Below are 27,704 nucleotides of genomic sequence, written 5' to 3' on the forward strand. Positions count from 1 at the left end.
TGACAATAAAAAATTAAAATGTTTATATTTACCTATATAAATAGGTTTACAAAAATCAATGATTTTGTTTCTAATTAATGCAACTGCTTTAGAGTTTCATTGTAAGTTATACAGTGTTTGAATGTTGACTGATTTATCAGTTTTTGTAAACGACGATCACTAGACACCAGTTCCATTTTTATTCTTTTCCGCATAGACTCCATGGTTTTCCCAAAAACCGCATTATTAAAAGTTTGAAAAAGTCTTTCTCAAAGTCATTTGCTGCTTTTTTTCGCATCTCTGTGTTTAGTGCTATGTATGGAGCCAGCCATGGCGATTGTTAAACTGAAGTACTCTATGAACTTATAATAAAAAATAATTATATTATAATGTAAAATAAAAACATTTATACATTACTTTTTCAACTATGAGCCATTGGCTATAGCTTGTTGGAGGTTTCGGTAATGAATAATATAGTTTTTTTTTTTCGACTGAAGTGTTGCCATGAGTTTTTTAACTTTTGAACCAGCTGGGATACCGTTTTGTGGTAGGAAAAGTAAGTCGTTGTGTTTATATCATGGAGTTCTTTCAGATAAGTAATGTCAACTTCATATATCCGTCCGATGGGTGATGTATCGTTCAAATCATTCAGTCTTCTAGCTTAGGTTCAACCCACTTAAAACCACCATAGGGCATGTGTTGTGACATTGCCCAACCGTACAGATTATTACCTAAAAAAATAAATTTATTTTCATAATATTTAATTATATATATATATCTAATCTTGATAAATTAACCATGATTTGGACTTTGTTGGATCATAATCTGGCGTCTTTTCTAATATTAGCTTTAGCATACCTCATACTTGCTTGTGTCAAACCACCTCGAATTCCTATAAAAAATGTATATATTATATATGTAAATTTTATATAATAATTATAATACACTTTTCAATCATCAACAGCATATCATACTCTGTGAGTAACTCTAATTTGACTCCGGTATATTTTAACATACAATCAAAGGAGAATCCTGGTGCTGTATAGTAAAAAAATGGGTCCAAACAGTATGTGGTTAAACATAGGTCTCTGAAGTTCTCAAACACGTCAGCCAACAATAAAACATCAGTTTTCAGATATAGATCACTGTATTCACCCAAAGTCTTGCATCCAAAGTGATTTCAAACAGTTTTTGCATGTTCATAATCTTCTTCTTGTATATGTGATTCTGTTAGTGTACTGTAGAAATCTGCTTTCTCTGGTAATTGTTTGCTCCAGCTTTTTCAAAACCATCCGTATACTCAGAAGGGTAAACACCTTTACGAGTAACGAGTGGCAAGTCTGCGGCATTAAAAGTTTAGCTGTTTCTCTAAACTTTCGAACCCTGGTGTTAATAAATTTCCGAGAGTGTTGATAAACTTGAAGCCATAAATCTTAATGTGTCGATGAACCGTATTGAAAAGTTATTGGAAACGTGTTTTGAAAATGAGATGAATTTTTCTTCACTGTTTGGTATAACAGAAATTTTTTTCACATCGAGACCGAGTTCAGTTACAATAAAATGTGCATCATAATTCGATAAATGTGAAAAAAACATGGTACAAAATTTGGTGTTTGAAGCTTGAGGTTGCAGGTATTACACAATGTTTGTCGAAATTTACCCGATAAGTGACAGTGATCAGCAACTTTATGGTTTCCCACAGAGAAACCGTTTTTACATAAATTACATGTCTTACATAAATTATGTGCTTGTTGTTGTTCTGCAGTAAAGGTTTTTGTATGTTGGTTTGTAGTAATTTTTCAATGTTTTCTGCTATTTCAACGATACTCTTCACAAAATGTTCACCCACATTCTGATTATCTTCATCGCCACGAAAAATTATAGGTGAAGTTGGAATATTAAATTGTTCAAGCATTTCTGCGGGAACGTCGTTATTTGCTTTAACTAAAACCATAACTCATGGCCTCGGTTTTTTGAATAGCTTTTGTATTATTTCCACATTTTTCATCTGATTTTTTTAATAGTGCTTCAAAATCTGCATATATAACTATCGGATGTCGTTGAGTTTTTTTCCATGCGTCGAATTCTAACATCGATCCAGGAGCAGGGATTCGAGGTAAAATTGGTTTATGTGTTCCGCATATTAACTTGTGTTCTTCAAATCGTATGCGCTCATTTAATTCGTATTTATTAATATTTAGAGGTTCGAACGATGTAAAGCATCGTTTACAAATACAGCACGTCCATTATGTCGGGTTTTCTGTGATCGCACAAGTCGGGAAAAATTAGAGATGTAGGTAAAATGAGAATTTTCATCGTCGGTTATTAGTAAAAGTCGAAATGATCTGTTTTTTTCTCATCTACCACCTTCAGTGGAAACACTTCATATTTTGGAAATTTTTGGGGTGGTTGGAAATGTTTTCAAGTCCTAAACATTGACAGTTACATTAGGATTATTTTTTCAAAAATGTTAACCTGATGTAATTTTGTTGGGAACGTGAGATCAGAAAAATTATATTTTTCTTCGTGCGTTTATAATTTTCAGCCACTTGATTTTTGTTATTTCCCGAAACGTGTTTTGCTAATATAGCCCACTTGAAACACTGTTGGTCTGAGTTTTGCGGGTTGATTACAGCTTTTTTTCTTTTCGATGAAGTCCGGTAACGGAGTATAAGAGGAAGCGCTCATAGGCGTATATTTATATACGCCTGATAATAATCCGTCAATACACTGTAGCGTATAACCACTTCCCTTGCTAAAATATTCGTCTTGCTCAGCCATTAATTTTATAATGCCTTCTTCAACAATTTCCCGTACACCAGTTTCGGAAAAAATTGGTCTGGCTGAGGTCTTAAATGAACGGTTCTCTGTTGAATTATCAACATTCGGAATATTGTACGTAGCTTCCAGCTTTAAATTAAACTTGATCGGATGTTTAGACGCTTGTGATTTTAGTAACTCGATTAATTCAGATTTAATCGAATTAAAAAATTCGATATAGTTTTGAATATTTTCGAAATTTTTCACATAATACCATACGACTTTTCTATTTGCAGAAGACGAAATTTCGATAAAACCGGGAGACTGTACAAGAAGTAAACGTGCTTTTTTAGCATTTGCCGTTTCGTTTGAATTTTCCTTATGATATGAGCGCTTATGACCATTGCGAGATTGAACTGAAAAAAAATTAAAATTGTATTAATGAGAAAGAAAAGATAAATTGTTGTTAGAAATATAAACGTTTTAGTAAAAATACCTGAAGAAAAATAAAGAATTTAAAAATAAAATATTGGTGACGTGTTTATCATATGGAAAATACGATTTTTAAAAATATACATTAATAAAATGAAGTAGGTATATTATCTATTATTACTTACATGTATATATATATATATAACAGCAAAAACAAATATGATATAGACCTCAGTTATAGTAATAATACACAACGTTCTTTTGTATAACATGAAAAAATAGTAACAGTTATATAGGCTGGTGTTCGTAATGGTCTATTAAGATCTTTAGATAAATAGTATGCCTATTCGTCTAATTTCTTTGGGAAAAAGAAAGAGTGCAACACATAGAAAGTAGTAGGAAGAATAATGCTCGAATCTTCTTTGGGAAAGCGAATGAAGTTAAACATGGGTTTAAACATAAAACATCAATGGTTAGGGGAGAAAATGGAAAAATAGCAGATGAGTTCAAAAAAATGTTTAACACACTTTTAAACCAACCTAGTGAAGGGACAATTTTAGAAGAACGTGCAACAGTAGAACAAAACATAGAACCACCATCAAGAGCAGAGGTAGAAGCTGGTATTGAAATGCTCAAAAGCGGTAAGGCAGCGGGAGAAGATGAGATATTTCTGAATGCCTTAAAATGAGGACAACAACTAATAAACCAGCTACACAACCTAATTACTTAAGTTTGGGAACATGAAGAAATACCAAGATCGTGGCGTACATCAGTTTTATGTCCTATTCTTAAAAGAGAGACCCCATGAATTGCAAAAATATAGGGAATCTCCCTTTGAACACGTCATATAAGATACTGTCTAATATTCTACTTACTAGAATTAAACCCTATTTACGAGAAATTATTGGAGATTACCAGGGAGGGTTTATGACAAGGAAGTCAACCCAGGATCAAATATATGTTATTAAGCAAATGATCGAAAAAATTCATGAATTTGACAAAGATATACACCTCCTTTTTATTGATTTTAATGCCGCATGTGATATGGTGAATAAGAGAAACTATGGAGCGCTATGTGCCAATTGGGTATACCTGAAAAATTTGTAAGACTAGTCCGAGCTTGTGTACAAGGATCAAAGTGTAAAGTGAAGTTCGGAGATGCCGTATCGGAGGATTTTGAGGTGGTGACTGGGCTTAGACAAGGTGATGCCTTGTCCCCAGCTCTTTTCATTTAGCATTGGAATCAGTCGTAAGAGATACCCTAGTAACAGCAAGTGGAATAAAAATTGGAAATGACATACAACTAATTCTACTGCTGCCTATGCAGATGATTTAGTGTTAATGGCAGAAAATGAAGAAAATCTAAAGGAGACAACACGAAATTGCTGGAAAATGGAAAGAGAATAGGATTAATTATAAATGAGGATAAGACAAAATATATGGTCGTAACTAGGAATAACCATAGAGGGGGACACTTGGATATTGGGGAATATAAGTTCGAAAAAGTAGATGATTTTAAATACTTAGGAGTGGACATCAACAAGGATGCAATAGCCATGAGGAAATAAAGATTAGATTAGCATTGGCAAACAGATGTTTTTTGGATTGGTCCCGCTATTTAATCAAAGATATTATCATGGAAGACAAAAATAACCCTTTATAAAGTACTATTAAGACCTATAGTTTTGTATGCATGTGGGACGTGGGCCACTACAAAATCGGATGAACTAAAATTGGCCACCTTCGAGCGGAAGATATTAAGGAGAATCTATGGTCCAAAGACAAACAACGAAGGAGAATACAAAATAAGAACAAATCAGGAGATCCAAGACCTATACGGAGAACCGAATATTAACTAAATTTAAAAAGTAGTAGGCTGAGCTGGTCCGAACACGTGTGGAGATCGGAGGGGCCAATTGGACAGGTTATGAAATGGAAGCCAAATACAAAAAGGCCTAGAGGACGTCCTAGACAAAGATGGAAGGATAGAGTGGTCAAGGACTTGAGGGAACTTGGAATAGAGGATGGGGAAGAGCTGGCAAGAGACCGAGACAGGTGGAGGCAAGTGGTTGTTGCGGCAATGGGCCTGAATGGCCTGTAAACGCCTAAGAAGAAGAAGAAGTATGACTATTTATGTTTTTATTGGTATTATATATTAAATGTGTAAATGTTTTTCATAAAAAAAATAAGATATTCATGTTTTATTATTATATATATATTATGTATAATATGATCAAATATATTTATTGAAATATCGGTTTATACTTAAAAATATAATAAATTAAAATTATTATGTATGTTTTAATAGCGTTATAATAATAATCGTATGGAAATATTTACAATTAATATTACTACATAAATTTATCAAAATTTGAACAATTTATGAACATTTTCAACATATATATATATATCATCTTAACGGGATTAACTATAATTATGGGATTTATCAAGATTTTATCTAAATTATTATATGTTTTCCATGATTTTATACAACTTTGTATATTTTATTAATTGTTCTATTTTTATAAAATAAAATAAGAACCTATGTTATATATATATAAAGTATGAATAATATATTTACCATCATGATCGTAAACTTGTGCAGCTGGTTTAAAAAAATCTTGAATTTCTCGCTTGGTTATGGTTGGTTGTTGTTGGATTATAATATTTGAACCTGAAAATAGTATTATTTATTTTAATTTGATTATGAATATTTATCTAATAAATTTGTAAATTTTTATTGTGAAAAAAAGTACTTACGATGTTTTTCTTTTTTATGTCTGATGAGGTTATCTCTTGGCGTGAATATTTCTGAGCAAATACTGCATACGATTTTAGTGGGTGATTCGTGTGACTTGGCATGTCTATGTAGATTTTTGATCAATGTAAATGCTTTATCGCATACACTACACGAAAACATGATTATGTTTAAAACTGAAGAACACTAGTCGAACTCGCGAAACAACACTGTACCCTTCAACGAATATATGGGTAATGAATTATAGAATTATACTAATAAATTATCAAGATACTGTGGTAAAATAAATAACTAATAAGGCGATCAGTGACGGCGCGAGTCACTTCGGCGAGCACAACTCCAAAATATACGGTAGGTACCTATTATTAAGTATACGACAATATTGGACTTCAATAACTCTGTTAGTTTATTTATAACATTTAATTATTTTTCCATATTCATTTTCATAAAATAACTTAATGGAGTATATTTATTATAGTATTGTCAAAATCGAATAAATATAAACCAGTAGTTCTAAAACTGGTAATTATTCGAGGAAATTCTCATAGTGACACTAATAACGGTTTAAAATCATTATTACCTATGTGAAAATAATGAATTTATAATTATAATAATGATAACATTGTAACGTCAAAATATGAGAGTAGAATATTTTAGCTACTATTGCATATAGGTAACAATATTAAATTAATTTAAGTGTATTTGGACTGAACAATAGTAGAATTTTACTTCATATACCAAAGTATCTTCTTAAAATCTAGATACCTGTTATAAGTTAATATTAAGAGGACGTCTCACCCGTAATAATTAGCGGTGAAAACAGATCTGCGAAAAACAAACGAAATGCTATTAAAAAATGGTTTTAGAGTAAAACTACCTATTATAAAATTTATAGAGCATAATATTTAGAAGACAACCTCATCGGCGTTTTTTGAAATACGAATTATTAAAAAAGTAACAGTTGTTTAAAAAATGTAAAAAAAGAATGCTTTTGTGCCTTTTATAGCGAGCTGTTTATTTGATATAGAACAAAATCCCGATGAAGTTGTCTCCGAAATATTGTGATCTATAAATTTTATAATAGGCATTTTTGCTCTAAAATCGTTTTTTAATGATGTTTTGTTTGTTTTCCGTAAACATGTTCACGTTGTTCAATTTAATTTTTCATTGCCGTAATGTGCTGCCACCTGCGTTCCGCCGCGGTGACGGTCGGTCGATGGTTATTGGACGCTTCCAGAAAGACTGGACTAATTTAGTCAATATAGAAGTCATAATAATTATACGACTACTAATATAACTATATAAGTCATAATAATTATTTATGACATTATGATTACTGACTACTAACAGCTGTATTTTCAATAATTTGTACACAAATAAGACGTCATATTCAATTTATTTTCGATTTACATTCTACACAACCGACACAATCATTGCTCCTGGGTAATTCGATGTGGGTAATCACATAATTTCTTTGAGATTTTCGTGTCATCGTGTTCAAATTATTTTTGTGAATTTTTTTTTTTATAATTATTTTTCATTTTTAAACAATGGTAAATAAAGAAAATAAACAAAAACGGAAACGGTCATCAAAAAAAAAAAAAAAAATAACAAGTTCTCTTGCACTACGACGATGCAAACAAATAAAGTAAGTATGATTTATGAATATTATATTATATTAGAAAATTTTAGAAATTTAAATACTTTCATTGTCTGTTTAAACGTTTATAGTAAAATAAAATATAATATTTCAGGCTCTACCCGTTCAATAATTAAATTAAAGTAATTCTAAAACGAAAATAATTCTAAACGGGGGTCAGTAACAGCCCTCCCTCCCTTCACTGTAGATGTCAATATATTAATATATGAACTTCAAATTTCTATAAAAAAAGTGTGAATATGTATTTTAATAATTATTAAATGGCTGTAAGACGTTAAGGTCAAGTTTGTGAAATATTGTTTTGAATTTTCAAGTATTTTGTCCACGCGAATATTTTTGTATCAACATTTATTAAATAATTGTTTTTTTTTATTAACATTTTTCTAATTTTTTGTTAAATTATACACTATTTACAAAAAACCTTCCATTAAATTTTCAATCCTAAAATATAAAAAGTGAACACTATGAATTTTTACAACAAAACCATTTGCCAATGTTCAATGATGAATTTCAAATGCTCATAAAATTTAGTTTGACTTTCCGGTAAGTTTTTTTTTTTTTTAGAAAGGTAGGAAAACCTATGGAGAATATCTTATCAAATTTTCAAATCTTAGACCAACTAAAAGAATTGTATGAATTTCTTAATAAAAAAGTGCTAAATTTCGTGATTTTTACGTATTTTTCCAAATTTCTAACTTTAGACGCTGTAGGTACCTATAACTTGCCCATAAAATAAATTCCAAATTAATCAAATCCGATTCATTATGTACCTGAATTACCCAATCATTCATACAATTTATTTTTAAGTTTTAACATAAGTCATTAACGGTATAAACTATTAATATTAGAATATAAAGTATTTTATGCATTTTATTGTCAATTTCAAGCTCTGATGTCATAGTAAACGATGAGGTCCACAGTAATATACCAAATAGAATTGTGACGCAATAAATGACGCAATGATTTATGAACAGAGTGGTTCTAGCACAAAATATGTAAACAGTAGTACAATAAATTATACAGATGTTTACCAATCGATTGATAATGATTTCCAAAGTTACGAGTATGATCACAATTTATATTATAATATCTACTATTTATTGTTTATTGTATTGTATTAATTTCATGATAAATAATTTGTTTTTATAATTATATAACAAATTAGTTCAACAATTTTGTCAAATGTATTACATGAAAGTAATTCAAGCAATGTTGAAAAAAATTTGAACCTTGATAACAATCGGTAAGTTTAATATTATTTTTTATTTCAAACAGTTTATTTTAATAATTAAATACTAAAATATTAAAAATGATTTTAATAATTAAATATTAAAATATTAAAAATGATTTGTATAATTAAATATTATAGAAAAATTATTGCAGTACTGGTCGTAGAATTATTGATATATTTTATATTTTTCAACAAATAAAAAATGATATTCACGATGGTGGATTTGGGTGCTCTTTTATAAACTCAGAGTTAGTCAAGGAGATTCGTAATGGATATTACTGTGCATGGTTATTTAAATGCTCAATGTGTAATATAACTACCAAAATCGAATCAGAAGAAACCGGGAAATATATTGAAGTGAATAAAGCAACTGTTACCGGTACCATTGGAATTGGAATTGGTTACTCCAACTTAACGAGTTTCTCAGCTATTGTAGACATACCTTGTTTTTCTAGCAATACATATGGTAAGCTATTCGAGCAAGTTAGTCAAAGAATTGAACAGACTGCTTGGGAACAAATGAGATTGGCAGGAGCTGAAGAAAAAACGTTTGGCAATAGAAGCTGGAGATATTGATTCAGATGGTACACCGTTATGCATTGTTGTAGCTGACGGTCAATGGGGAAAACGCAGCTATAAATCAAAATATGATGCGTTGTCAGGAGCTGTAAGTATATTGAGAAATACATTATAGGTATACATTATAGGTACAGACTACAGAGTAATCAATTTAACTGACTACGCTCATTATATCGACAATTATTGACTTTTTCAATTTTTTTTTCAAAATTTTAGGTTTGTGCTTTTTATTTATTAACTATAATAGATATACTGGTATTATATATACATAATAGTTCAATATTACGCGATAATTTTTACTTGTGTGTAAGGAAAAAAGAAAAATTATTAAGCCCCCCCCCCCCCCAAACGAAAATTCTGGGTGCGCGCCTGCTGGGTATTCAAAACACAATATAAATATATTAATTATAATGTTTATTAATTATTGAAAACAAATAGGCCACAATCATTGGTTTTCGCACAAACAAAACTGTTTGTAGGAATAAGAAACCGGTATTGCTGCATTTGTGAAAGAGCTCATGCACTAAAGTTAACTGTCAGAGATCATAAATGTTTTTTTAAACAAGCTTCGACTGGAATGGAAGCTGATGGTATAGCTGAGGGGATCGTAAGAAGTGTCGAATTACATGGTTTGAAGTTCAATAGATTATTGGTAATATTATAATTATTAAATTGTAAATATTAAATAAAATTAAAAAAAAATTAAAGGTGACGGAGACAGTAGTGTTTCGAAACGATTGTTGGAGTTAGTTCCCTATGGTTCTAATCAATTGGTTAAAAAAATTGAATGTCGAAACCACATTTTAAGGAATTACAGTACGAAATTATCAGCGCTGATTAATGAATTTATTGAATACATTTATATATAATATATTGCTAAAACTATTTAAGCTAAGAAGAGCTTAAATTGGTAAATAGATGATCACTGTGAGCTAGGAGCGAGCGAGCCGCGTATTAGTACGTAAGAAATAGATTAGCATTGAGCGACAATCTACGTTACGGTGAACTGTATTGTTATGATACGTTATAATCGATTGTCCTTAAACGAGTAATGTGCCTCTTCCACGATTACGACGCGCGGACCTAGGGGCGTGGCCTGCCGTGACGGCGGCGATATGGCTAACAACGCCATCTCTTGAGCGTTGTATGTCTACACGTTTCAGTAAGACGTCCTCTTAATAGTAATTTTTTTTTTTGTATAGAATGAAAAAGATAGTGCAAATTTAAATGGAAAATCTGCAGAAGTAATTGATCACATTATTCAGGAACTCCAATTGAATGCTGATGGAAATGTAAGTATTACATACTAAATATATAGTTAATTACTCAACACATTTAGGCTGCCGTCACACTATTTCACACTATTTCACCGAAGCGGCAAAAACGCTCCCGTTGTCCGGTTTATCAAAACACATTGTTTTAAATATAGCACATTACATTATTCCGTCAGAAGAGTTACGGTCGTCTGTCGGCAGGTTTCGACCGGATCATGATGCGTTGGAACAGGATGAATAAAAAGGGAAGGGAATTAAAATTGTTATCGAAACACACAATTTCATCGACACTTATCACATTACAACGTTTTTACCGGTGCGTTTCGTCACTAATAATATTGCAAAAACATTTTGCCAATTTTATACGCTGGAGTACTCACCTAAAACACATTCAAAATGACTTTTGGTACTGACAAATTTATTCAGTATATTCAAATTGTAGTAAGCCGACGGAGTCGTCTCACTATTTTTCTATTTTAACTCATTTACATATACTACGAGGTTCTGCACATTTAAATATTTTATTATCATACTCGTAGCGATACGTAATTAAATTTGATGGCAATTTCCAAGAATCAAAGCGTATGGGAAAATACAGCCACAAACAACTTTTTCTTGCCCTTTTGACAAACAAGCCATGCACATAAATCATAGATGCGCACGCCTTGGTATAATAGCACAACAACAAGTCCAATCCAGGGTTAAGTGTCTTGGGCGCAAAACCACTTTTGTAGCTACGATGACAACATTCTATAACACACCTTTTTGTCCATTTCCTAGTCTCTATCATGTACAACCAGGGGGTACAGAGAACCATATAAATACAGGTCTCTGTCCGTCTTAAAATTTAGAATTAGTTTCACATTCGCATAGAGCTAGTCTATGTCCAAATTTTAGTTTAACTTTTTCTCGGGCAGCTACTTAACGTGCTGTCCTCAAATTCTTATACACTTGTTTTTATTGTAACAAATTATAACTTTAATTTTAATAAACTCTTGTATTAACATTGTGTCTTTGTCTCACTTTTAAAACCCGTAATCTTTTCTCAACAACTTGATCCAACTGCAGATGTCAAGCACTCATTTATAAACGATAGTGAGAGATCACTACAAAATTAACAACGCTATATGTTAAACTGGCTCAAAAGTTTATATGGACAGAAACTTACAGCAGAATGCTTGGACGAGTATAGGAAATGGCATGTACGAAAATTGGAATGAATTGGACAATGCAGAAAAAGGTGTTCACAGTAATTTATCACTTCTCATATACAGTGGCGTATTTGATTTAATTTTATGGAAGGGGGGGGGGGGTACTCAATTTACGAGAATTATACATTACTTTAAGTACAGTATTGGTTTTATATATATGCTTATGTTTTTGAATACATACCTACTGGTCCATTTTATACTTGCATCTTTTACACATTGCACATGTTGAGAAAGGTAAATAAAATACAATAATAGTAAGCTCAAATTACAGTAAAACAATATTATATTTATTTCAATATAAAATTAATATCTTTTTTTCGTTTATGAATAATTTTATTCTGTCAATATCTATATATAATTTAATCTAAACCTTTTTAAAAAGTAAAAACAAAAGATAAAAAATAAAGATTTTTTTATTTTTAAAGCAAAAAATATTGTACAAATTATTTTAAGTGGAATTATCTTTTATATATTTTGATTCTGAAATGGTAGAGATCCAGGTCCAACAAAATAATTTACGAAGAAGTCTCTCACTTCAGTGCCTTGAGATCGAGCACCTGTACCTCGAATTTCAATATCATACAAAGTTAATTTCTGTGTCCTGATAATTGCATCCGTCTCTTTTCGTACAAAATTGTGTAACACGCAACATGCTTTTACAATTGAGTCTGTAAAATCTGGTGTGACTTGAATAGATGTATGCAAAACTCGCCATTTATTCGATAAAACACCAAAAGCATATTCTACTGTTCGTCTCGCCCTCGAAAGTCTGTAGTTGAAAATACGTCTTGTATAGTTGATGATAGTCTGGGATATGGCCGTAGTAAATTAGAATGTAAAGCGAAAGCTTTCTCTCCAATAAAAACAAAAGGTTGTGGAAAATCATCGGCATTAGGCAAGCAAGCTGGATTTGGGAGATTCAGTTGTTTAGCATAGAACTTTTTATCAATTGGACAGTCTTTAAAAACGTTTAAGTCTCCTTCTTTGCCATAAGCGCCCACGTCTATAGACGTAAAACATAAGTTGGCATCAACTACTGCCATTAATACTAGGGAAAAATATTTTTTATAATTAAAAAATAATGACCCAGAATTATCGGGGTTTCTGCATCTTATATGCTTTCCATCTACTGCACCCACACAATTAGGAAAGTTTGTTTTTTCAAAAAATACTTTAGATATCTCTAACCACATTTCTTTTGATGGCTCAGGCATCTTCTCTGATTGTAGCGTCGTCCATATAACTTCACATGTTTCCTTCACTAGCATTCCTATTGTATTTTTCGCCACTTTAAAATCAAACTGCAATGCACCAAAACTCGCCAGTTAATACTATAACTAAGTTAATAACCAGTTGATAAATACCTAAATATTAAAAATATTATTTTTCATTTTAAAAAAAATATTCAAAACCAATAAACTATAATATATTCATTATATTATTATGTAAGTTAGTATATTATAAATACCTATAGTAAATACAATTACTTTAAAAATACTTTTACAATACAATTATTTATTATTTGATTTCATTTTGATTAAAGTGCTGATTTATTAAATTTTGTTACCAGCTCTGTATTTTAAATTCTGACAGCAGCAAGAAATGTATTGTTTTTACAATTGTTTTTTTTTTTTTAAAAACATTTTTTGGATTGAAAGAGTGCTCTGATCTTTACGTTTAAGACCACAAAAAAGATATAAATTAATAGTAGATTACATTGGTAGAATAAAAGTGTGAACGGGGACGGTTTGTCAGTCTAGGATATTTAATTAATTAATTAAATTTATTTTTTTATATCTAAAACCGTTTGATAGTAAATCATTATTTTACACCTTAAATTTAGACGTTCGTAAAAATTTTTTAATTGACTTACGCTCGATTTTTTATAATTATTTTAAGAAAAACTTGTGGAAAATCTACATTAAATTAAATTTTCAATTCTTAGAAATGAATACAAAAACATTATACAATTTTAACTATAAAATAATTTGCAAATATTCATGATTTTGACAAATTTTTTCAATATTTGAACTTCAAATGATTATAAAAAAAATGTGCCTATGTATTTTGATATTTTTGAATCACTCATAGAATAACTTATGTAAAACTTTCTATTAAATTTTTAATTATATTTACTAATCCTAAAAATTTTAATCGACATTTTTAAACACATATTATTGTAAAATCAATACATCCATTCAGAATCTGAAATTACCTACCATATTTAATTTTTAAAGCTTGTATAGTTATCATGTGTCACCTTGTACAGTAAAAAATCAAAGCAAAATAACATGTATATTGTATACATGATAGGTAACAACTAACAAATAAAAAACTTTATGATAAAATAGCTTACATATTATAACTAAATAGAAATATTTATCAATGGAAATGAATTTATAATAAATTAATTTAAAATATGAGTCAATGTTACACCTAAATTTAACTTAAATATCATTATTATTATTTATTAATTCAGTAAAAGACATGAAAGACAAATGGCGACATATTCGAGACAATTATTCAAAATACATAAACCAGGGTAAAAGTGGAGATGACGGACGTCCAAAAAAAAAATATGTTTATGCAGACGCTTTAACGTTTTTACAACATACTATTCAAAAAAGAAAGTAAATTAAATTTTGTGTTTTTTTATTTTCTCTTTAACTAATAATAATAACTTATTTGTAAAGGACCTCGGGTAATGTAATAAGTACGGAAAATTCCTTCCAAGAAATACCGGATCACGATGATGTTGATATAGACAATACAGTAGACAGCCCAAGAAACATTTATGAACCTCTTACTTTAAATGCATCTAGTATCTCACCAACACAACAACAAAATTCACCATGCATCTCATTAAATACAAAAACTGCTAGTCAAACAAACAAAAAATTCAAAAATTCAAAAAAATACTCATTTCCAAACACAACTAATAGAACTTTTACAATCAAATCAACAACATCAACATGACAATATGAATCCCGACAAAACACTTTTGCTATCATTTTTACCATAAGTGGAAAAATTAACAAGTGATCAGAAACTCGATTTTCAATGCTATGTTCTTCAGTTTTTCAAAAATATTCAACAAACTCCAAAATTTCCTAATTATAACCAAACTCAAGAAAGTTATTACAATACCTCTATTTACAAACATCAACCAGTACAGTGCCAGCCTCCTCCACTACAAAATCAGCTTCAACCTGGACCACAACAGCTTTCTACTCTGCAACAATTTCAATTTCAATCTTAATAGCAACAGCTTCATCCTCTTCAACCATTAACGGGTATTGGAAATATAAAAACACCTCAACCATTCCACACATTTTATCAGCCATTCCAACAGCATAATCTAGAGCAAGTAAGCTTTCCATCCCAAAACTTTATTCACTCTGACATCAATCAGCAACCAAGTGCATCATCATCACCATCAAATCAATAAATTAACCACACCTTTTTTATTATTAAATACATTCTATACATACTATGTTATTACATAATATACAAAATAATTATTATTTGTTTTTGTTATAAGTATTTTTTAAGAAAGGTCTTAAAATATTAAATATTAAGAAATGTTTCTAGTTTGGTATAACCACATATAATATTTATGATTACCTACTTAATTGATAACCACAAGTTTCAATTAATTTAAAATTTCAACAGCTATTATACATATTTTTTCTTTAACAAAGAGTAAAATAAAAAACAAAATTTATTTCTTATTGAAAAATTGTATTAAATATTATATTTAGGAAGGTTATACTTGTGGACTGTCCTTAAGTAGGTACATGTGATACCACTGATACCTATATTGATTTGTATAGTTATATACTGTTCTTTATTACTGTATAAAAAGTATGACTTATAATATAAACTTACCTTAGCCGCTCTTCAGCACTGATTGATTCACGAAATGATGTATTTTGTTTTGATATTAATAAAATAACTTTGGATAAAAGTTCGTCAAAAGACGGCACAGACATACGATAGAACTCAAACAATTTATCAGGATAGTCCCTTAGATCATTGTAAAATTTAAAAAACTGTTTTTTTATATTTATTCTGTCTTGGTTCAGGTGATGAACCCAATAGTTTCGTTCTTTCGGTTCATCTAATAAACCAAGAGCTTCTGCAATACATACAATTTCCGTATTGTTTATTATTTTTTTTTTTTAATTAATAATTATCCACTTAAGTACAAAATATGCACAAATACTATTAAACACGTCTAGCTTGTATCCGCATGCGAAGTAGTATGAGACAATATTGTTGTTGGAACACGTGGATTACAAAATTTGGTGGTAATAAGGATGGAAAAACGCTATTGTGTGATGTACAACGTCCCGTCCGGTTGCCGCATGCTTACCGGAACGGGAATAGTGTGACGGCAGCCTTAGGCAGTGGCGCAACTAGGGGGGGGGGTTAAGGTGTTGTGACCCTCACCCCTCCCCCCCGAAATTTTTCCGAGGCTTAGTGTTATGTTTTTTAGCCACCGTGGTAAAAACACATAAAAAGGAGTAAAATAAAAGAGGCAGTCTACGACAATTAATCCGCTAGATCGCAGTGCTCATCACCAACATTGCTCTATATTACCATTGTTTTGTGATATTACTCTATGCACCGGACCCGGCCGGCTGGTGACGGGGTACGGTCAATGTTGTACATAATTTGTTTCACTGAAAATGGTCACACTGTAAAAGATAGATGCATAGAGAATAACGATTATTATTATTATCTATGATTGGTAGCCTCAATATTTATCGATACGGCGCCTCTATGATACTCTATGTAAATATGTAATACACCATTCATCACGTCAGATAAAATCAAACTTGATAACAATATGAACCTCGATTGAAACTGAGTACGCCGTGTGCCCGTGTAGTCAGTACGAAAATTAAAACTATTTTATATTAATTGTTCATTGTTTAGTTAAAAGTAAATTATCACAATATCACTTTGTAGCGAGCCTCGGTGTCAGCCGAGAAGCCGATGCGCACAGCGGTGAAAACAAAAAAAAACACGTGGGGAAGAAAAAGAAAAATAAAAAAAAAAACACTGCGTTAGGCAATAATGACGAGTGATCGCCGTGTATTTTAAATCAACAAGCAAAGAATGTTAATATTTAATAATGATAATAAAACGTTTCACCGTACTGTTATTATGAGAACACAAAAAGAAAGAAAAAAAAACAAAGTTCCACTGTAGGTAGCGCTGACTAGCACTGTAACTCCGGGAGTTACTGTTTTATCGAACAAAATACGAAATAGATGAAAAATAAAAAATAATGAACAAATGATAGGTGGTATGGCCGTTTTGTTACGGGCGTGGGGTTTTTCGGTCCGGGGTGGTTTGTGCGTCGGGACGGTCGAAAAACTAGTGCCGAGAGAGTCCGCGGTACCGGCGGTTGACAATTCCAGACGCGCTTATCGCGCGTCGGTGTCGGCCGTCGTCGATTGGCGGTTGGACAGACAGGTGACGGCGCGGGTATCCGCGCAAAGGTCGCTTGTATTCAAGCGACTATTACGCGGGACCGCGTCAACTTATAATCATAATAATTTATAAAAATGGCAAAACGGAAAATAAATGATTTTTTCTTTACAAAAACTCCAAAAATCATCATAGAAACTACCAGTAATATTGTTACATCACCATTCAAAGAAGATGAGTGTGTAGCAGAAAATAGTTCTGTTTCAATGATTGTAAGTAATGTTTAAATTTAATATATAATTTCTCTTATAGTCTTATCAGCTTATGACTTTAAAATAATTATGAACAGTCCAGCATGTAGGCATGCAGCCAATAATATTTTTCAAAGTAGATGATAGACATATTAAATTTTTTTTAATTATGATTGCTTGAATTTTAAAGTACCCTAATATTTGCTAATTATTATTTATTGCTTTGCTTTAAACTAGCCAAGCACTTGTGATGTTAATGCAGTTGAAAAAAATATAGAAAATGACATATCATTTTATGTTGGAAAGAAAGTGTGTATAGTATAATAATGAGTTTTTTGTTTATTGCTTGATAGTACTTATTAAGCTTTTGATGCTTTTTATTTTAGTTGTCTGAAGATGAAAAAGTTACAGCATTGGCAAAGCTTAAGCATCCCACTCCAGACTATATTTTTCCTAAAACTGGAAAAAGAAATCTGAAATGTCAAATTACATGGTTTTTTCAATTTAAATGGCTTCACTATTCATTTGAGCAAAATGGTGTGTACTGTAAAACTTGTGTATTTTTCAGTCCAAATGATGGTGTAGGTAAAGGAGGTAATCAGAATCCAGGAAAATTAGTATTAGAAAAATTTGACGACTGGAAGAAGGCGTTAGGTGATAAAGGATACTCCAAACTTCATTCAGAAAGTGATTATCATAAAACATGTCAATATCGTCATGATCATTTTTTGGCAGTCAAATCGAAAAATGTTGATTCAATAAATATTCAAATTAACACTATGCTTAAAAAAGAAATTGAAGCAAACCGGTTAAAGGTTATTCCAATAGTAAAAACAGTTATATTTTGTGGAAGGCAAGGTATAACCTTAAGAGGCCATAGGGACAGTGAAATGTTATTAAATGCTAGTGAAAATATTAATGAGCCTGAATGTAACGATGGAAATTTTAGACAGTTACTTCGGTTTCGAATAGATGCTGGAGATGAATATTTAAAGGGTCATTTAACTTCTTGCGCAAAAAATGCAACATATCTGAGCTGGAAAATACAAAATGAGATACTTTCTGCTTGTAATAATCTCATTTTACAAAATCTTGTATGTGCTGTAAACAAAGCCAAAGGGTTTTCTGTATTGGCTGATGAGAAAAGTGACATCTCCAATAAAGAACAGCTCACCATTTGTGTCCGTTATGTTAATTTAGAACAAAAAAAAAATAGAGAAGATTTTTTACAATTTGTGGAAGTTACTGATGTAAGTGGCAAAGCATTAGCACAAACTATACTTCAAAATCTTGAGATCATGGGACTCGAACTGAATTACTTAATTGGGCAAGGGTACGATGGAGCGGCGGCTATGTCCGGGAAATTTAATGGAACACAAAAACATATCAATGATAAATATCCAATGGCTTTATATATCCACTATGGAGCACATTGTTTAAACTTGGCTATTTCATTTAGTTGTAATGTAACTGATATTCGAAACTGTATGGGCACAATGGAAGCTATATGTAACTTTTTTGGCTATCCTAAAAGACAAAATGTACTTAAAATATCAATTCAGAATGAACTACATGAATCAAAATTGAAAAAACTAAAAAAGTTTTGCCCTACAAGGTGGGTTGAGCGACATGACGCTGTACTTGTGTTTCATGAACTTCAACCAGCAGTTGTGGATGCACTTAATGAAATATCTACTTAGAAAGATAATGAGACTTCTGCTTTAGCTAACCAACTTAGTTCCTCCATCCATCAATTAAGGTTTCAAGTAGCCTTATTGATATTAGTAAAAGTATTTTCAATAAGTGCTCCTTTGAGCAAATTTCTTCAAACTGAAAACTTAGATTTAGAATCTGCTCTAGAATTTGGTGATATGACTCAATCAACTATAAAACAAATCCGTGATAACGCTAATGCTGAGTTTGAAAAAATATTTAAAGAAGTAGAGGATGTCTGTAGTAGTTTTGATATAACTGTTAGTGTTCCTAGAACATCAAGTCGACAAAAAAATAGGAGTAATGTTATGAATAATAATCCAATAGAATATTATAGAATCTCAACATTCATCCCATTTCTTGATAATTTTTTTGAACAACTACACGGACGATTTCTTGAACATAGGGCCAAACTAAAAAGTTTCAACAGCTAATTACCTAAGACCAGCAAACAAATATCTGAAGAAACGTTTGAGGACTTCAAAATTATGTTCAATTTTATACTGATATATTAAGTGACAGCATCAATTTGTCTAGCTTAGAAGTGTGTTATGGTGAACTTAAACTGTGGTATAACAGTTGTGCATTCAAATCACCAAATTTGTCGTCAACAATAACAGAACTATTTTTCCATTGTAATCCTGATTTTTTTCCTTTAATCTCAAAGTTATTGCAATTATTAATTACGCTGCCAGTCACAACAGCTACTGGAGAGAGATCTTTTTCAACCTTGCGTCGACTTAAATATTATCTCAGAAATACTACCGGTCAAATGAGATTAAATGGATTGGCAGTCCTCAATATACACCAAGATATTATTGTTGATCCATCAATGATTATAGATGAAATGGCTAAAACTTCAAAACGAAGACTCAATCTTAATTTATAAGTGTTTTTTTATTCATAGTATGACTATTTCTATACTTAAAACTTTATTATTTTACTTCTTGTTATTTATGATGATTGAGAAATATTAAGTATAGGTACATTATATTTATAAATAATATATTAACATTATTTATGTAATAAATTATATAATTAACCATACAGGATTTTATCTTATGTATATATTATATTGTACTAATGTAAACCCCCTCCAAAAAATTTTTTTCTAGTTGCGCCACTGGCCTTAGGGCCGTGCCACATTATGCGTTTTGGCGGGTCCGGTCGACCGGAACAACGAATCGCTTAAGTTCTAATTGTAGATGTCACATTAGAGCGTTTTGTTGGGACCGGTGGATTCCTGACGTTTACCGACCGCAACATTTTGCGGTTTGGCAGGAACCACAGATATATAAAAATACTAGATAGCCGACTTGGGTATTATTATTGTCGCCAGTAAAATGGCCGCCATCCTTATCTAAGAGGTGAACGTTTATTGTCTTAGTATTGATAAGAACGATGTTATTATTATTTATTATTTTATACTAGGTATGAACATTTAGATTTTAGAATTAAATTTATAGTGAATACTTAAAGCTATTATTATTTTGTGTAACATTTTAGAAAAGTTTTTGAGTGGAATTAAATTTTTCTATATGTCTTATACAAGGGAATTGTCATAAAATATTTTGTCTGTGTTCTTGAAGATGAAGTTTTAAAGATAAATGTAAGTTTATAACTACCTACTTATAACATAATTTATTGTAATACAAATACTAGTACACCTAGAAAGTATAACATTTAAAAAATGATCAAGTGCTTTATTTATTTAATCAGTACAATACAACTTTAATAAAATAATATATCATATATTAAAATAAATCTTGATTTCTTGTATTTATCAAAATGCTTAAATAATGATACAAAATATTAATAATAACAATAAAAAGATTATAGGTATTATAAACTACACGACATACAGGTAAAATAATTTTATTGATTCATAAATAAGATTTGTTTTGTAAATTTATGGCGGTTACTAATTGGATTTAAAATATCTGTAGAATACATTTCAAATACATACAGTAAATTATTATATTATATTAAAATATTGAATTGTTTATACAGTGTAAAATATTAAATGGTTCCAAATTTCAGTTTCAAGCAAAAAAACATTTTCTACAATAAAAGTTACCAGAGCTTATAATATTCAGACAAGAAATTTTCTGAAGTTTTTCGTTCCTACAAAATTTAAAATACTATATCCCTACAAAATAGTGTCTTATCATTTATCATATCAGTTTAATTTGTAAACAGTCACCTCTTAGATAACGATTATCGGCCATTTTGTTGGAGACATCATTTTGTATGTATAACGTATGGTAGTCGGCTATCTAGTATTTTTATATATCTGTGGCAGGAACCAAGTCGACGGGAAGTATATACAAAACATGTTATATTATATTGCGCGTGTCACACTGTGCGCTTTAGCGGCTGCGTTTCTTTTGAATTTATAAACAATTTATTTTGAAATTTTTGAAATTTATTTCTTGTATCTAAAACAATCCATCAATTTGGGAATTTGGGACAAAAGATTATATGGATAGAAATATAAAAGAAAAAAGTTGGAACACTATTGGGGAATATGTATATGAAAATTGGACTGAAAAATCAAGTGTAGAATAAAAAACACAGGTAAGTAAGAACCTTGTATATTATTCAATTATTATAATATTAATATCTTAATAGTTAGGAATAATAATTTTAGCACAGAAATCTAAATCTAAATACAAATAAAAAATGTAATACTGTTTTATATAAAAAAAAATAAGTACCTACTTAAAAATTATGATACATTATTGTTGGTCTCTTAAAATCTGCAGTTAATTAAGTAATATTAATTATAAACTAAAGTACTTTGTACTGAAAATCTACTGCTCCTGGGCCCATAAAATAGTTAGCGAAGTAATCTCTTACACCAACACTTTGTGAACGAGCCGCCCCTACTCCGTGAGTTTCAATGTCGTCTAAACTGTTGTTTTCAGAATCTTCATAATTGATACCATCTATCTGTCTTACGGACGAAGTTGTATAGAATACAACAAGTTTTGACAATTTCATTCGTAAAATCTGATTCTACTTGTATCGATGTATGTAATACACGCCATTTATTAGCAAGTACTCCAAATGCACATTCAACTGTGTGCCTTGCTCGTGATAATCTTTAGTTAAATACTCTCCGAGAATCGTTAATATTACACCCTGGATAAGGCCTTAGTAAATTTGTGTGTAACGCGAAAGCTTCGTCTCTAACAAACACATAAAGTTGAGGGCTATTATTTGTATTTGGTAATATAGTTGGTTCTAGAATATTCAATTTCTTGGAATATAATAGTTTACCAAATGGGCGCTCTTTAAAAATATTAGAATCTCCTTCGCGGCCGTAAGATCCTACATCAATTGAAATAAAATTCAAATTTGCATCCACTACAGCCATCAATACTATCGAAAAAAATTTTTCGTAATTGAAAAACAAAGATCCTGAGTTGTTAGAATTTTTACATCTTATATGTTTTTCATTTATTGCTTCGAGACAATTGGGGAAATTAGTTTTCAAATAAAAAATTCTCGATATTTCCATCCATTCGTCAATAGTTGGTGCAGTCATTTCTATTAAATTTAAATTGGTCCAAATCGCTTGACATGTTTCTTTTACAATAACTTTGATTGTACTTCTTCCTACTTGAAAATCGAATTTTAGAGCGGCAAAGTACGTACCAATTGATAAATATCTTGAAAAGATTTAAAAACAATTAAAATATTATTATCATGTTAATAATAAATATCTGGTTGAAGTATGGCTTCTATGGCCTTAAGCATATTGCTTTTGTTATACTTAAACCTTGGTTTAGAACTCTTCTTACTTAGGTATTATTTGAGTCGGTTAATCAGAAAATCTAAAAAAAGTCAAATATAAGTTTACAGACTTTTTACACCATTAAAATAACAAAGTGGCATTTATTGGATATTGTGTAATAACCAGTATATACCACTATGTGACATACACTAGGTATGTAGAGTTAACCAGTGAATAACAGTGAAATGGCATTCACTGGATAAAATGAAAATTTTGATCTAGTAAATGCCAATAAATATAAAATTATCATTAACCTGTTTTTTTAACCTTTAACACATAAAGCATCGAACAAATCGACTGCTTTCGTCCTGACCAATCTAACAATGCATTGATAATATAAATTGTATTAACACTCACCGAGATTAAAATTGATAAAGAATATCCGGTTCCGCTCGCAGCTGTTATTTTTTTTTTAACAATTCATATTGTGGTGGTATCATACATAAACATGATAACGAAAAAAAAATCTTACAAAAATAATTTTGAGGTTATGATTATTATGTTAGTATCAATATTTTTGTTATAATTTCCTGAATGATTAGGTTTAAGTGTGATTATTGTATGTATTCAGGGGTGCTTAAAATTAATGTTAGTAAATACAAGTGGCATTAATTGGTATGCTGGCATTCACTGGTGTCTTTACCCTAGGTAATTTAAAATTTTAATAAAAATATAAATTGGAATTTTAAAGGTGCTGACTTTGGAGTCTGTACAAATCAGATCTAAAATCTTACAAAAAGCAGATCTAACTATTGGTGACTTTTATGGATGTTGGTGGAAAGTTAGAAATGGATTGTCCAAAGTGAACACAGAGCTATCTAAAGCAATTCAAGTTTCCATGATAAAAAGACAAAAGACACTTATGTTTAATGATATGTTTGTATCAGGTATAAATTTTATTTTACTATCATATTAGTTTTATGGCTTGATATAGCTATATAAATCATAATTTGTAACTTGAATTTGTATACCTGGTTGTTTAACCATTATAATTATTGCTTAGCTTTGGGTTAATGACCATTTTAGTATGTTAATGTATGTTAATGTATACTTATTTATATTGGATAAATATTGTTAGGTTTGAATACAATTTTTTTTTTAAATTATTAATATAATGATATACATTTATTTTAAAAAGTTGTAAGATATAAAATTATAAAATAACCAAATATTTGTTATCTTAAATACATTTTAATTCATATTTTACTATAAATATTAATGGTTTTAGATTTTTAAATATTTAATTATATGTCTTTTTTAGCTACGAGTATATAATATATGGATCCTCGTTTACAAATACTTCTTGTTCCTGAATTTAAAAAAAAGCATAAGATCATATCTGCAAATTATGGAGTTTGATATGTGCTTTGAAAAATGTTGGCCGACCCCAAGAAGTGTGTACAATAAATGAACCTGAAAATGTTACAAGTGTTACATCTGTTGATATTGAAACTGATATAACTGATGACTTGTGAGTTATTTTTGAAATATAAAAGTGGTAGCGATTGTATTACCGCCAACAGTACAATATTACAACCTAATATATGTGAAATCATATGATGGTGTCCAAAGAATCCCATATGAGTCTGATATTAGAGAATACTGGAGTTTGAAGGAAAAAGAAATGCCCGAGTTATATGAAATTTCTCAAACTTTAATGTCCATACCAGCCACACAAGTAAGCTTAAAAGATTAAGTCATTTTATATTTTCAATGATTGTAAGATTTATACTTAAACAAGAATTGTTTTCAGGTTAGTGTTGAAAAGACTTTCTCCTGCACTTTTAGAGAGTATTTTAATTATAAAATGTAACACACAATTCAGATTAGCAGGCTTAAATATATTATGGTTGCATTAGTGTTATCACTTATCACTTATCATGTTCATTATTATAAACTTTATTGTTAAAAGTTAACATTTTATAATTTTATATATGTATTTTGAAGTTTTAGACTTTTTACAAAAGAATTAAAGATAATTTTATTTGAGTTGTCTTTTTTAATTTTTCGAATTATCATTATTTATCGTTATATCAATTAAATATTGTATTGGTATTGCCTAAAATTGTAGATATACTGTCTTGTATTATACTGTCTAATGTCTATAACTAATATATCTTTTAAATTTGCCCTAACAATTAAGAATTGACACATTTTTTTATAAGTATACAATATTTGAATATTTGTATAGGTTGAGTGCTGTACCTAGTCTGTAAGTGTTGTTGAACTTAAATCTTAATGGTTTGAATTTTGAAACCGTTACCAGTAACACTCAAACAAATAATAGGCGTGTATATGGTGGCAATCTAGGGTGCCTGGGCTGCCACTGATATTTTTGAAAGGCGCCGGTCAACCAAGTTTTAATTCAGAAGGGTTACAACTTGTATTTAACAAATAAAAATTTTTTTTTGTGGTCTCGTTATAATTACTATTTAGATGCTTACTAGTGTCGCAAATAGGTGGGGGTCTTGGAGATGCTTAGCACACCAAAAATCACTCAAAGCCTCCTCAAAAAATAATAATATAATATATATTATTATTAAAAAAAATTTTGGGGCTTGAGCCATGGAGTCCCCCTCTTAAATATTTTTTCTATTTGGGACACTATTACAAAGATATGTTTGACAAAATTAGGTGAGTTGTATCTTTATTTTGTTAATTAAGTCAAACATGTATTGCCTAATTGATTTTCTGACTTCTGAAAAATCTACTATAAAGTATAATGTATAAAGAATTAAGACAGACGACGATGATACTCGTTTATTATTGGATATTATTGTAGTATTATTTTTGATTTGTAGCTAGGTGGGGAAATATGTAAATGTTAATCCAGAGCTGTACATGAATATTTCTAAAGTTAAATTACTGGAATTACTGTACTTATCTAACTGTAAATAGATAGTTCCGACTTATTTTTGAATCATCTAAATATTTCGTTAGTGAGGGGGGCCTTAACAAATAAGGCCTTTATTTTGGTTCATTAATAAGGAAGCGCCGGTTATTAGCTAGGCTGCCACTGCGGATGAAGTTTAATACTCTAATCACGCCTATTCAAAACCCACAACAATTTAACCCGGGTTTTAACACGAAACCCGAAATCCGCAAAAAATTTTATCTGGTTTTTAACACGAAACCCGAAACCCGCAAAAAATTGTACCCGGCTTTTATCACGAAACCCACAAAAAATTTTCCCCGGTTTTGAACACGTAACCCGAAACCCGAAATATTTTAACCCGTTTTGACTCCCTGCATTTTACCTCACAACTAACCTTACCTATCTTGTCCACATATACATCATCTACATCAGATTCAACGATAAATAAAGTACCACCACGACAGGCTCAACATTCTATGGAATTCCCTCCATTACATTACTCTAGCTCATATTTATCTGCAGACCAAGCTAATGCCTATACAATTTCTGATTATTACAAAAGTTATCAGTAATATCTATTATTATCTTAAGATTTTTTTTATAATTTCGCATACTAAAGTGATTGTTTTATTTTATTTTTTAAAATTTTATTGATGTACCTACTACTTTTGTTTAAAAAATTACAAAAATATTACATGGTAACTACTAAGTATTATCTTAAGTATTTTTAATTTTAATTTTTTTTTTGATTTTGCTACAAAAAAAAAGTACCTAACTAAAGAGTATATTATTTTCATAATTGATTGAAATTAAATTTACAACTTAGTTCATAGTTAGTAGGTAAAGTGCATTAGACATTAATGTGCATTATATTTCGAATTTTCCGACATCTTTATCATTACCCAATCATATTTTATTTTTACCCAGTTACCAAGTTTGTTACAAGTTACAACATATAATTATTTTAATTTGCATTACAATGTGTTAATGTATAATATTATTTAATAATTTTATTTCAATTTTTACTCATGAAACGCCAAACGCATGTTTAAATTTTAGCTAACATACCTCAAAGTAATTGTAAGCCGTTCTTCAGCACAAATTGGATTACGAAATAATGTGGTGGTTTCAGTTATATATGGACGTAGAATTTCTAATAACTCATCAAAACTCGAAATTGATATGCGATAGTATTCGAAAACATTTTGTGGATAACGCCTTATGTTTTCAAAAAAAATTTTGAAATGTCCCGTTTTTTCTCGTTCCACATTGAGAAGATAAACCCAGTACCTTCTTTCTGATTTAATTGTATCCAATAAACCAAGTGCTTCAGCTGCTACAATGACTTGAACCTTTTTACGATTCATTCTAACAAGATAATAATTTATTAATTATTATTAATAACAAATCACTGAAATGAACAAATTATAATAATATACTTACTTGTGTAGAATAATCAAATATTTTAATTTAATACGTTTGAATAATATAAATACGCACTTAATAAATAAATCGCTCACTGTAATTTATTGAATAAAATAATTTATACTATAGTAAAATTACTAATTACATTCAGAACGATGTTAGAAAAGTAAGTAGTTGCAGATACTTTGATTGGTATTTTCGATACCACGTCTATCGCGTTATTCAAATAATTTGACCTACGAAGCAAACTGAAGGAACGTTTTTAATAAGTAAAACACATAGGAGTGGCATCTACGCGTCATCTAGTCGAAAAGCGTA

General features: G+C 30.2%; 4 protein-coding genes across 4 annotated transcripts; 2 read left to right on the forward strand and 2 right to left on the reverse strand.

The window, feature by feature from the left end:
- The first annotated feature begins 10,321 nt into the window (after positions 1-10,321).
- LOC126555130 (uncharacterized) lies at positions 10,322-15,358 on the forward strand. The gene is made up of 5 exons (XM_050210093.1): positions 10,322-10,543; positions 10,602-10,691; positions 11,742-11,913; positions 14,364-14,514; positions 14,578-15,358. Exons 3-5 carry the CDS (start codon positions 11,826-11,828, stop codon positions 14,858-14,860), a joined length of 522 nt encoding a protein of 173 aa, XP_050066050.1. The 5' UTR covers positions 10,322-10,543; positions 10,602-10,691; positions 11,742-11,825; the 3' UTR covers positions 14,861-15,358.
- On the reverse strand, positions 12,494-13,188 carry LOC126555131 (uncharacterized). The gene has a single exon (XM_050210094.1). The coding sequence runs from the start codon at positions 13,150-13,152 to the stop codon at positions 12,628-12,630; it is 525 nt and encodes a 174-aa protein (XP_050066051.1). The 5' UTR covers positions 13,153-13,188; the 3' UTR covers positions 12,494-12,627.
- A 2,102-nt stretch (positions 15,359-17,460) lies between the features above and the next one.
- LOC126555124 (52 kDa repressor of the inhibitor of the protein kinase-like) lies at positions 17,461-20,176 on the forward strand. Its single transcript, XM_050210088.1, has 5 exons — positions 17,461-17,595; positions 17,961-18,261; positions 18,367-19,211; positions 19,275-19,587; positions 19,983-20,176. The coding sequence occupies exons 1-5, from the start codon at positions 17,461-17,463 to the stop codon at positions 20,174-20,176; spliced, it is 1,788 nt and encodes a 595-aa protein (XP_050066045.1).
- Positions 20,177-22,077: 1,901 nt separating this feature from the next.
- LOC126555125 (uncharacterized) lies at positions 22,078-27,328 on the reverse strand. The gene is made up of 3 exons (XM_050210089.1): positions 27,030-27,328; positions 22,406-22,961; positions 22,078-22,305 (listed from the first exon to the last, which is right to left on the reverse strand). The coding sequence occupies exons 1-3, from the start codon at positions 27,326-27,328 to the stop codon at positions 22,078-22,080; spliced, it is 1,083 nt and encodes a 360-aa protein (XP_050066046.1).
- Between the last annotated feature and the right edge of the window lie 376 nt (positions 27,329-27,704).

Source organism: Aphis gossypii, unplaced genomic scaffold, assembly GCF_020184175.1.
Source record: "Aphis gossypii isolate Hap1 unplaced genomic scaffold, ASM2018417v2 Contig00717, whole genome shotgun sequence".
NCBI classification, from domain to species: Eukaryota; Metazoa; Arthropoda; class Insecta; order Hemiptera; family Aphididae; genus Aphis; species Aphis gossypii.